The following is a 12,535-nucleotide window of genomic DNA, read 5'->3' as shown; positions in this document are numbered from 1 at the left end:
TTTTTATCTCCAGCCCTGAAGACAGCCTGACAACCTGGATGTCTAATTGCATCTCCCGTTAAACTGGCCCAGAAAAAAACTAGTTCCATCCCCTGCACATACCTGCACACGGTCCATCCACAGCTGTCTGCTTCTCCTCTGCAAATAGCATATCGCTTGTCCGCCATCATCTGCTCCGCAGCCCCAGCCCCGCATCAAGCCCATTAGCATCACCCTATAGATCTTGCGCCCTCCTCTTCTCTCTCACCACCACCCATCCACCAGGGTGGGGTCTGACCCCACTCTCTCAGATGGTTGTTGAACACTGTGGATACCTGTCCCGCTTTTCTCTCCCGCCCACCCCTCCCAGCCCATCCTCCATACAGCTGCCAGAACAGCGTCTTTACGCGTGTTTATGCTCCCCTTGCACGAAGATAAAACTGCAGCTCATCACTGTGGTTCATAAGGCCCATATGTCCAAGCCCTCAGTTGCCCCCTGGATCTTAGCTCAGACTCTCCCCCTTGCGTCCCCTCTGTTCCAGCAACACTACCCGTCCCTCTTGTAAGCTGGCCAGTACGGAAGCTCATTTCTGTCACAAGAACACAGGCCTTCTGCTGACGATGTCCTTACCTCTGCTTTGATGTAGACTAGGAGCCCTTATAATGTCACCCCTTTAGGGAGGCCTTGTGTATCACTGACCACCCAGTTTGAAATAGGGAACCAGAGACACTCTATCACTTGGCCTTAATTCTCTACAAAGCATATGTCATTGTTTTAAAGTTGGCTTTATTTGATCATTGTCTGTCTCCACCACAAAGTTTACTTCATAATGGCAGGTACCTTATCCACTCCTGTTTCCCTTGTCCTAGAAGAGAGCCTGCCAGGTCAACAGGGACTCCGTGGTCTTTCGATGAGGCAGTGTTTATTGTTCAGTTGCTAAGATGTGTCTGACTGTGACCCCATGAATTGCACACCAGGCTCCTCTGTCCTCCACTATCTCCTGGAGTTTGCTCATGTCCATTAAGTTGATGATGCCATGCAACCACCTCATCCTCTGTCGCCCCCTTCTCCTGGCCTCAATCTTTCCCAGCATCAGGGTCGTTTCCAATGAGTCAACTCTTCGCATCAGGTGGCCAAAGTATTGGCGCTTCAGCATTAGTCCTTCCAATGAATATTCAGGGTTGATTTCCTTTAGGATTGACTGGTTTGATCTCCTTGCTGTCCCAGGGACCCTCAAGAATCCTCTCCAGCACCACAATTAGAAATCATCAGTTCTTCAGCACTCAGCCTTCTTTTTGGTCCAGCGGTCACATCTGTACATGACTACTGGAAAAAACCATGGTTTTGACTGTGTGGACCTTTGTCGGCAAAGTGATGTCTCTGCTTTCTAAAACGCTGTCTAGGTTTGTCATAGCTTTCCTTCCAAGGAGCAAGCGTCTTCTGATTTGATGTTTATTAGCTGTTTGTATTTCTGGTGTGATTTGCCTCTTCCCGTTTTTCTGTGGGTTGGTAGATTCTTAACCCGTTTTCAACTATGCAGCAAACAGTCTTCCTTTTTTCTTTTTATGGTATCTTATCACCTTAAAGGTGGTGCTTACATTTTCTTATGTAGTCAGATCAGTCTTTTTCTTTGTGGCTTCTGAGTTTCCTGCCTTGCTTAGACAGCCTTCCTCACTTCAGTACTATACTTTTTTTCTTTTCTCATATTTTCCAGATTTCAGTAGGTTTTTAAAAATAACCTATTTTTTATATAAAGCCTTATTCCACATGAAATTTATTGAGAAATATATTGTGAGGTAGGGATCTTACTCTTACTTCTTTTCTGTGCATCTAGTTAGATGCCCCCCCAACGTTAAACGATCATTCTTTGTACTCTGACTTCATATCCTGCCTTCCGCACAATCTAATTGCTCTCCCATATTTGCATTTTGTTTATTTAGAGTTGTTTGTGCTGCTCTTGGGATACTGTGTGAGCTTTCTCCTGTTTTGCTAGGTGGTTACCTTGCGCTTGTACTTCGTGCAGCCAGAGCGTGATATAAACCAGCCTTGGTCATGGCTCAGATTCCCCCAAACTGTTAGGTTTCTGTCCTAGCCATCTCTACCCCACCTTCCTATCAGGCCAATAGACTAATACAGAGGCAAGAGATCAAATGAATTGAAGTAAGGAAAAAACTTACTCTTCAGAAGTTTTATGTTTGTTTTTTTTACATTTTTGGCCTTTCTGCATAGATGCCAAAGAGGTTTCCCTTCCTTTCTCTCATGTCTCCTCAGTCAAGCGTCTATAAGACACGTGCTGTTATCCCCAGGGAAGAATGCAGGTCCAGGAGAGGGGAAGGGGCCTGCTCGAGATGGCACAGCTGTTAGGGCACCCCCTGGAGCTGCCCTTGGCCACAGGCTCAGTGTCACCTACAGAACCTCTTGCCTAGAGCCAGGCAGTGTTGCCAGCCCTGCTTTTTAGAAATCTCTTAAAGAGAGGGGACAGGATCAGATCATTACAAAACATCCCAGTTAGCTGAGGTTGTGCTGAAATTCCAAAACGAGCAGCCAGGTGTCAGGACCCAGTGTTTGTAACTGAGGACATGAGGGCAGCCAGCTTAAAAATAGCACTTGATGACCTCTTGCCTTTTAATTTTCAACAAAAACTCTGAAAAAGCAGGTGCTTACTCAGTAATACTATCTCCTCTTCTGTAGAAATGCACGTTTTGCGGGAAAAAAGGAGCCACCGTGGGATGTGACTTAAAATCCTGTTTCAAGAATTACCACTTTTTCTGTGCCAAGAATGACCACGCAGTTCTGCAAGCTGATGGACGTACAGGAATTTATAAGTATTTAATAAAACTGTTGTAAAGCCACATTTGGGGGAGGGGTGGATTGGAATATGGAATGGTTAGATTAAGAGAAGACTTTTTAAAGCTAGTTTTATACAAATTCTTTCCAAGTAGGAATGTGGTTTGGGAGATGCCCGGTTAGGAACCTGACTTCAAAAGACCATCCCTGGCTTCCCAGGTGGCTCAGTGGTAAAGAACCCACCTGCCAGTGTGTGAAAGTGGGTTCAGTCTCTGGGTCAGAAAGATCCCGAAGGAGGGCAGGGCAACCACTCCAGTATTCTTGCCTGGAGAAAGAATCCCACGGACAAGAGGGCCTGGCGGGCTACAGTCCACAGAGTCACCAAGAGCTGAACACAACTTAGCGACTAAACAGTAACAATAGTTGTAAGAAGGAAAGCAAGGTTGGTTTTGTCTGGAGTTTGCTCTCCCTGCACCGTGTCTTTCCTGGTAGAAAGTGCTGCTTGTCATAGGGGTGCAAGTGACCTAACAGGTGGCCACAAGGCTGGGAACCAGTCCACACTCGCTCTTGTCTGCAAACAGGAAGGAGCCTTCTTAGTCACAGGTCCCCACTATACCATCTTGTCTCCAAATGGATGCATTTTCCCACTAATGTCACCACCCTCTTCACTATAGTCTCTGAAAATGACAAACTAGGCAGCAAGTACAGTTATCAGACATCAAGTCCTTGAAGAAAAACTTGTTTTGGCTTTGAGATCCTGCTCCTTGTCTTTCAGTTATTCTGTCGTGTTAATTTTTACACAGTGAGGCGTATTTCAAATCTACTACAAGTGTATTTGTTTTACCCGGAGAAACTTGATCTTCCTTCTGATGAAAGATGTCAGTTAAGTCATTATACAGTTTAGTCAGAGGAAATCAGTAAGCCAGTTGTTAATTGATTCAGGTCATTGTAAGTGAACTCTTTCATATATAGATGCAGTGTAGAATATGTTATATAAAGGTGAAGAAAGTTAAATAATGGTCTTAACAGTTTTGACCTTTTTAATGTTATGAGATGGAGTAAAACAGAGACTGATGGTCTAGCGTGGACAAGCCAGGGAGACACCTGTCACTTCTTTGGGGGCATGTGAATAGATTCTGATCGAACCGGACATTTTATTTATTTTCGCTGTGCTGGGTCTTCGTTGCTGCGCACGGGCGTTCTCTAGCTGTGACGATGGGGGGCCACTCTCGAGTTGCTGAGACGGCTGCTCTTTGCGGTGGCCTCTCTGGTTGCAGAGCTCGGGCCCCGGGTACACGGGCTCTAGGGCACAGGCTCAGTAGTCGTGGCACACAGGCTTAGCTGCCCCTCAGCATGCGGACTCCTCCCAGACCAGGGATCGAACCTGTGTTCCCTGCACTGGCGGGTGAATTCTTTATCACTGGACCACCAAGGAAGTCCTGGACATTTTAAAGTTCAGTGAAATATATACATTTTTTTCAGTCACAGTATCTGAATAATAGGATCAGTGTTAAGAGGATTATTATTTTATAGTCAGGAGTATAGCTGATTTACAGTGTTGTGTTAGTGTGAGGTGTACAGAAGTGATTCAGCTCAGGCCTTCTCAGACTCTTTTCCATTACAGGTTGTTACAGAATACTAAGCAGGGTTCCCTGTGCTCTACAGTAGGTCCTGATGGCTATCTGTTGTATATATAGTAGTATATATATGCTAATCCCAAACTCCTAATTTATCCCTCCCAGAGGGTTACTTTTAATACGATTTTTTAAGATCTATTACATTCCTAAATGATATTTTAAAATTCCATATGGAGGGTAGACTCCCCCCCCCCCCCCCAATTTTATCAAAATCTTCCAACACTAACTTTATAACCCACTTACTTTACGCCAGGAATACTTCAAAGTACTTTGCAAAGATTAATTCATTTAAAACTCATATAATAGCCCAGTAAGGTAGATACTGTTATGCCCATACTATTATGAGGAGACTGAGGCCCTGAGGGACAGTAATTTGTACCCAGGCCACACTTTTGGCAAGTAGCAGAGCTGGGCTAAAGGGCTCCAGAGACTTTGCTCTTTGCCACCACATCCTCTTTAAGCTTAGGGGCCATATATGCCAAAATATGGGCAAACCTAACATTCCAAAAAGTCTAAAGTAATTTATAAAATAATTTGACTTCTGATTTTACAAGTTCCATAGGTATTTTCTTGCTTGAGACTAGACAGGAAATGTATGAATATGTTAATTTTATATTCTTTTTATATTTGATTTACAGAGAAACCCATGGGTTGTAATATTCTTTCACTTTATTACTTACCTTCCCAAAGAGCTTGTTTTATTATGACTTCTCCAAAGTCCTGAAACACCCACTGTGAAAGACTATTATTAGCAGAGCTACAAGGTCAAACAAAAAGAAGTTCCTGCTATACCTTAAAGTCTGAAAAAATACTGATCATATATTAGAACCACTGAAGAGAGACTCCATAAAATAATCCTTTTTTGTCATAGTTTTTATCAAGTATCAGGCTTCCCTGGTGGCTCAGACAGTAAAGAATCTGCCTGCAATGCAGGAGACCCAGGTCTGATCCCTGGGTCAGTAAGATCCCCTGGAGAACGGAATGGCTACCTGCTCCAGTACTCTTGCCTGGAGAATCCCATGGACAGAGGAGCCTGGCGGGCTATGGTCCCTGGGGTCGCAAAGAGTCGGACACGACTGAGCGACTGACACTATCAAGTACCAGGTGAACTTTCATTGATTTTTTATTGAATTGAAACATTCAGAGTGCCTGTCACGCACAAGACCTGTTGTTATGTGCTATGATATAAAGAGGAACAAGATGTGGACTAAACCCATTACCTCATGGGAGAACCAGAAGGTCAGAACTCTCAGCCTGTGGCAGGATGGGAGCAGGAGGGGACTTGTGTGAAGCTGGCTTGGCCTTCAGTTGATAATTGTTGAAAATGAGTGGGGGCACGGGAGTTCATCACATCTCCACTTCTCTCTGTTTGAAATTTTCCATAAAAAATTAAGTATACCTGGCAAACAAAAGTGCTCAGAGGTACCAGAATCCAAAGGATGAGGAGATTAATATTGATTGGGGATGGGGGGTGGTTTGCTGGGAGAACTGCATGGAGGCGGCGGGCACTGGTATAAGATGGGAAGAATTCATACATTCTCCTAGGCGCGGGGGACCCTGCATCTGGGGGTCAGCACCTTAAAGATCTGGGGGCAGAGGAGGAACAGAGGCTGCAGAAAAAACCGGGGCCAGGGCAGCTCCTTCACTCAGAGCACCCCTCTGCTGCAGCTGCACTTCTTCCTTCTCTTCTATGGCTGCTCAGTTCCAGGCTTGTGAAGATCAAAGATCTGGGGGCGATGTCTGTGGAGTTAGAGAACTACTCGCCCCGCAGATTAATGCATGCAACTTGCAGTTTCAGTTTCTTGTTTCTTTTTGGCTGCGCCTGGCCTTTGTTGCTGCATAGGCTTTTCTCTGGTTGTGGAGAGCAGGGGCCGCTCTTCATTGCGGTGCACGGGCTTCTCATCGCGGTGACTCCTCTTGTTGCAGAGCACGGGCTCTGGGCGCATGGGCTCAGCAGTTGGAGCACGTGGGCTGGGGTAGCACAGGATCAGTAGTTGTGGCATGCTGGCTTAGATGTCCTGTGGCACGTGGGATCTTCCTGGACCAGGAATTAATAACCCGTGTCCCCTGCTATAGCAGGTGGGTTCTTAAACACTGGACCACCAGGGAAGTCCAATTTTGTGCTTATTGTGGAAAAGCAACTTTGTATAGTCAGATGAAAATTTGTGCCTTAGCTGTTGGATTGCTCAGGATCTTTATACAGTAAAATCCCACTGACCCCTATGTAATAAACATATTGTTTAAAATATGTCATCAGCACTCAGCCCTGCAGAGAACATGTTGATGGTCCACGTGGTTCAAGGGCACCAGGGACGCTGGTATGGGCTCCATCTGCACTTGATGTGTGTCAATCACGAATGCAGGCTTGAGCAGCGATTTTTTGTTTGTTTTGGGGTTTTTTCCCTTGGCCATGCTAATGTAGCATGTGGAATCTGAGTTTCCTGACCAGGGATCAAACCCTCACCTCCTGCATTGGGAGCACAGAGTCCTAACCACTCGACACCCAGGGAAATCCCAGCAATTTTGTTTTTAATGATTTTATTTATTTATGGTTGTGCTGCGTCGTCTTTGCTGCAAAGGCTTTTCTCCAGTTGTGGCAAGTGGGGGCTTCTCACTGTGATGGCTTCTCTTGTTGCAGAGCACAGGCTGTAGGGTAAGCAGGCTGCAGCAGTTGGGGCACATGGCCTCAGTAACTGCGGCTCCCAGGCTCTACAGCACAGGCTTAGTAGTTGTGGCGCACACAGGCTTAGTTGTTCCAAGGCCACGTGGGATCCTCCTGGATCAGGAATCAAACCTGTGTCTCCTGGATTGGCAGGCAGATTCTTTACCACCGAGTCACCAGGGAAGCCCAGCAATTTTGTTTTTAAAATAAATACTTAGGGTTAAGCCCTCATGAAAAACAGGTTAGTTCCCTTTTAAGTTACAAAGCAATAGGCGTAATACTTTAAAAATATAAATCAAAATATCTGACTCTCTGAAATTTCATGTTTTCAGAGTGTTTTGCCAACAACATGCTGACCCTCAAAATGGTAAGTATCTAAAATTCAGTGTTGTGGGTTTAAAAAAGGTAAACATTTAGGTAAGACATGGAATAATCTGATGTACTGGCCTCAGTAAGTTAAAATACAAGTTTTTGAGTTAAAATGTTAAATACTTTTAAAATTAAGCTGTTGGTCCCTGTGCAGTGTGCAGTATATAATGGACTAAATTTCTCTAACTAGATCTACCATCGGTGAAGCCTTTGTCTGGTGTCTTCCATTCTCACTACAGTGAGCAGACCAAACCAAGACACGGTAAAAAGCTGTGGCTTTTGTGACTATTCGTCTTCTAAAATGAGTATCAATTGCTGTATGTTCCCTGAATGCGATTTTCCTAAGAATGCATGATTAGCATTTCTGTTCTGAGGACAGTGGGTCCTGGCTGCTTAGAGTTAGGTAGCCTTTGTGTTCTGCTGGAACAGCCGTCTTGCCGACACTTAACCGGAATGCTGTCTGTTCATGGGAGTCAGCCCTTGGGTAAAGGCTTAGTTCCCTGTCCTGCCAGCTGCATTGTGCGGTGTTAAACAATGCTCTCTAAACCTATGAGTTACCCTCATTCTTCAACCATTAGCCTTTCAACTTATCAGATATACTATAAAAAATACTGTCAATCAATGTTTACTGACAGGAAAAGATGACCATAATGGGTTTCCAAAAGCAAATTGTAATACCATTTGTAATGAATCCTTTCCCTGGATGAAACCTTTTTTTTTTTTTTAGTTCTTCCAAAAGTGTTCTGTGTATACAAACATATCTACTACTGTCCTTCGCTTTTTTCACTTCATGTATCTTAGAGATTCTTCCCTGTCAGTGGCTGTGAGTAGATCTTACCTCATTTTTTAAAATAGGCTTCATAGTCTTCCACTGTGTATCTTACTCAGTTGTATAGCTGAACCACTTGTTTCCAGCTTTTTCTATCACATTAAATACTGTAGTATTCTTCTGGAATCATCCTTGTGCAGGTATGTAACCATACTGTTTGACTTCCTGTAAGTAGATAGCTGGGTCAAAGCGTATGCAGAGTGAAACTCTGGGTTAACTGTTGGCTAGTTATCTTCTAGAGGCCACACCAGCAGTACACACGATGACCCAAATCCTTGCAAACTTTATATATTAAACATCTTCATCTTAATCTGTCCAGTGAAAAATTGTTTTCCTCTGAATATCTTTACTTTGGGTGAAATTGAGTGTATTTCTCTATCTTCTGATCAGTCCTGTGACCTAAGTTGTTTTTCTGTTTAATGAACCCTCCTCTCCAGAGCTCCCCATTTGCCTTTTTTCTACCTACGCTGCCCTTTTCATATTGATTCACATGGTCTTTTTATATTTTAAAATTTGCCCTTTTGTCGTTTGTTTTGCAGACATTTAGTCTTAAGTCTGACATATCCAAGTTTGACATTGTACACTTTTTGCAGTCAAGCATTAGTCTTTTCCTTTACGAATTCCAGTGTCTACATAATTTGTTTTTCAGCCTGCTTTTCAGGACTGAAAAGAAAAAGAGGAAGAAGTAAACGTCATCATGTACAGGTAATTTGACTTCATTTTATTACAGCTTTAATTTTCTCCATACAGTCTTTTAAACCATTCTGAATTTTGGGTGACACAATGATAGATGGTAAGATGAATACAAAAGAGAAGTTGGATGTGTCTTGGGTGTGCAAGCACATAACCTCCAGGTGACCATCCCGTGGCTCCTGTAATACGTGCCCTGGTACCAAATCAGTGAGGATCTGAGCGCACATGGTACATGGAACATCCTTACCTAGCCAAGTATTTCCCAGCTACAGGATCCATATTTGCCCTAATACGTGACTCATAATTTTCTGGATTCCTGTTATGGGTAAAGCATATGAAAATGTTTTGGGGATTTGCAGTAGCTCATATAAGCTAAATTAATATGAGCCAGTAGCCTTCACCTCTCACCCTTTATACAAGAGGGGCTTATTACACCTCTTAAGGTTTTGTTAGACAACACAAAAATACATTTGATGTTTATGCCTATAGACGTGACTTTCACCGTAGGCATATCACTGAATTTGATAAAACTTCTCATTTTATGCAATACAGTAAGTCCCCTCCATATGAACCTTCAGGTTGCACCCTTTCAAAGACGAGGACGTGTGTTGGCACGTCCAGTCACATAAGCCGGTTACTTGTCTGGCGTACACTGTCACCTGTGTGCACCCTCTACAGGGGGTGGTTCTGCTGTGCACTTTACAGTACAGAGACTACAGTAGTACAGTATCTTTATTTCAAGCACAGGACCCGAACGTAGAACGGCACGCGAAGGCTGCAGCAGCCGTTCAGAACGCAGTCCCGTGCTGCCCCGTCACCTGTGACGAGAAAAAGAGAGCTCCCATCCAGACAACACTGGATCGCTTTTTCAAGAGGGTAGATAGAATTGAATCCAGCAAGGAACCAGAACCTGTGCCCTCAACCTCAGGCGTGAGTGAAGCTGCGGCTTGCCCTCCACCCCCTACCACTGCCGACCCTTCAGCTCTAGACCATCTCCCACCGCCTCTCCCTTCTCCAGTCAGTAGCTCCTCCTTCCACTCAGCCAGCCCCTGTGTGCCAGCTGTTATACTGTACTACTGTACTTTTCAAGGTACTGTAACACTAAAAGGGTTTTTATTATTTTTGTGAAAAGTATTCTACACCTATTACAGTACCGTATAGCTGATTGTGTTAGTTGGGTACCTAGGTTAACTGTTGGAATCACAAATTGGACTTCCAAATGCGCTCTCAGACTGGAACTTGTTCATATGTAGAGGACTTACTGTATTAAGTATCAACAGTAAAAAATCAGTGTAAAGTAGTTTTGATTCTTCTCTCCTAGCCACCTGAGAGAATGGCATTGAAGAAGGAAAAGGACGGCAGACACACAGGTTTGCTATAAGTTTTCAGTAACAAATATGGCTTACAGTACTTATTACCGTGAATTTTAGAGTTGGTATCCTACTTTATTCTTCTGGACTTGTAGTAGTGAACTGTGAAAGTAGAAATCTTCTGTCATGACTATCCACTCCATCAAAATCTCAATAGATCAAGGTAACAGGGTGGGATGGTCCACAGCTCTTCAGGATTAGGAAAGGATACAGAAGCCAGGTTGCCCGAGTTCATCCAGTGACACGCCGCCCCTCACCCTGTGATCCCCTCCCCGCACCCCAGGAGGCTGAGCCAGTAATTTTACCTTTCTGTTAAGGAAATGGACTTCCCTTGCAGCTCAGCTGGTAAAGAATCCACCTGCAACGCAGGAGGCCTGGGTTTGATCCCTGAGTTAGGAAGATCTCCTGGAGAAGGGAAAGGCTGCCCACTCCAGTATCCAGTTAAGGAAATAGATATTCCATAATGATAAACAGTCAATTGTGACAGAAAAAAAATGAGACTATTATCTCAAAGATTTGAAGCTAAATTTTAGAAAATTCTATTTACATCATTATTCTAAGCAGAGAAGTTGTTTTCCCTTTGTATACCATTTCATTGTTTCAGCTTGAAAAAAAAAGAGCTATGGTGAAATCAGAAGAAAAGATAAAGGTGCTGTGCTGTGCTTAGTCACTCAGTCACGTCCAACTCTTTGTGACCCCACGGACTGCAGCCCGCCAGGCCCCTCTGGACTGAACTGCCATGCCCTTCTCCAGGGGATTTTCCCAACCCAGGGATCGAACCCAGGTCTCTCAGATTGCAGGCAGATTCTTCACCAGTTAGCTACCAGGGAGGCCCAAAGTGCTGTGTATTTATTACCTAATAACGCTCATCCACCATCAGGGAAAGCCTGAAGGAGTGAGTGTGTGTGGGATGGCTGCCCTGAGACGCACCATGTCCTTCTCAAGTTCTTTTCTTATTCTTAGACGCAATTGTGAAAGCTGCTTTTCTCAAGAAATGTAAAGAAGCAGGGCTTCTTGACGCTTTATTTGAAGAAATATTAGACAAACTTCATTTGATTCAGGAAAGACTCATGGATGAGACCACTGCAGAATCAGGTACTGAAGTAACAAATTTTCTACATACAGAGATGTCTCACAGACCTACATCGTGAACAAAACAAACACCCCCCTAAAGTACACATTTTCTATGCTGTTTCTTCTTTTCCTTCTTTATCTCATTCTTTAATAAAGTTTATTCATCCAGATCTCTGTAAGTCAACAGGATGTAAGTAATTCACAAACTCATTAATGTAGTAAAAGAAAAAAAATAGCCTGGTGCCCTGGAAGTTTTCATGTTTTTTCCCAGAGGTTCATAACTAGATTCATTCACACACTTGCCCCCTCCCCGCAACTGAGCATGTTCACTACTAAGATCTGAGAACGGCATTCATTATGTTAGTTTTAATTTGACTCAGATTCTGTTCATTAAAAAGCTAGTTGCCTTTTTTTTTTAAACTATAAAACATAAAAGAGATTTTAACGTTTTTGTTGATTTGGGTTTAAAGATGCCTTTCCGAAACAGCTCTTTTGGCGGCTTAAGTTCCATCTGTACACGCAGGTATATAGCCACGTACCCTTCTTATAAGCTGTGTTAGGAGCTTAAAGGCAAGGATACTGGACTGAATTGCCATGCCCTTCTCCAGGGGATTTTCCCAACCCAGGGATCGAACCCAGGTCTCTCAGATTGCAGGCAGATTCTTCACCAGTTAGCTACCAGGGAGGCCCAAAGTGCTGTGCATGTATGATCTAGTAACGCTCATCCACCATCAGGGAAAGCCTAAAGGAGTGAGTGAGTAAATAAAGCTGACACTTAAATAACAGGTTTGAACTTTACAGGCCCACTTACACCTGATTTTTTTTTCAGTAAATACTACACAATAAAATACTACCCAATCTGTGGATGCAAAACCACAGATCGAGGAACTGCATATTTGGGGGGCTGGCTATAAAGTTTAGCCTGGATTTTTGACGGCACAGGTGGTCAGCAGCATAGCTGTCTTAAAAGGAAAAGCCTGACTATATTTTAGGGAACAATGTAAAATATATGATTATTTGAAAGGGATTATTTTTCCATAGGACAAAACCAAAAAGTGAAGTTATAAGCAAACATTTGCCAAAGATCACGCACTAAATTCTTCTGTTTGCTTATTCTTGTCTCTAGATCAAGCA

At 43.6% G+C, this 12,535-nt stretch overlaps 1 protein-coding gene across 2 annotated transcripts in view; it reads left to right on the top strand.

Moving 5' to 3' along the window:
• Nucleotides 1-12,535, top strand: part of PHF11 (PHD finger protein 11) — a 34,525-nt gene that overhangs the window by 18,920 nt on the left and 3,070 nt on the right. The window contains exons 4-10 of one of the 2 annotated variants that reach the window (XM_010835706.1): nucleotides 2,672-2,805; nucleotides 7,399-7,433; nucleotides 7,626-7,697; nucleotides 8,914-8,969; nucleotides 9,705-9,887; nucleotides 10,279-10,327; nucleotides 11,291-11,422. In XM_010835706.1, the coding sequence (XP_010834008.1) occupies nucleotides 2,672-2,805; nucleotides 7,399-7,433; nucleotides 7,626-7,697; nucleotides 8,914-8,969; nucleotides 9,705-9,887; nucleotides 10,279-10,327; nucleotides 11,291-11,422 (661 nt within the window). The remainder of the gene's footprint in view (nucleotides 1-2,671; nucleotides 2,806-7,398; nucleotides 7,434-7,625; nucleotides 7,698-8,913; nucleotides 8,970-9,704; nucleotides 9,888-10,278; nucleotides 10,328-11,290; nucleotides 11,423-12,535) is intronic. The other variant, XM_010835707.1, reaches the window with a different exon arrangement.

Source organism: Bison bison, unplaced genomic scaffold (assembly GCF_000754665.1).
Source record: "Bison bison bison isolate TAMUID 2011002044 unplaced genomic scaffold, Bison_UMD1.0 scf7180017864048, whole genome shotgun sequence".
Classification (NCBI taxonomy): domain Eukaryota; kingdom Metazoa; phylum Chordata; class Mammalia; order Artiodactyla; family Bovidae; genus Bison; species Bison bison.
The sequence above is the reverse complement of the archived record's forward strand: the minus strand, read 5'-3'. Positions and strand labels throughout refer to the sequence as shown.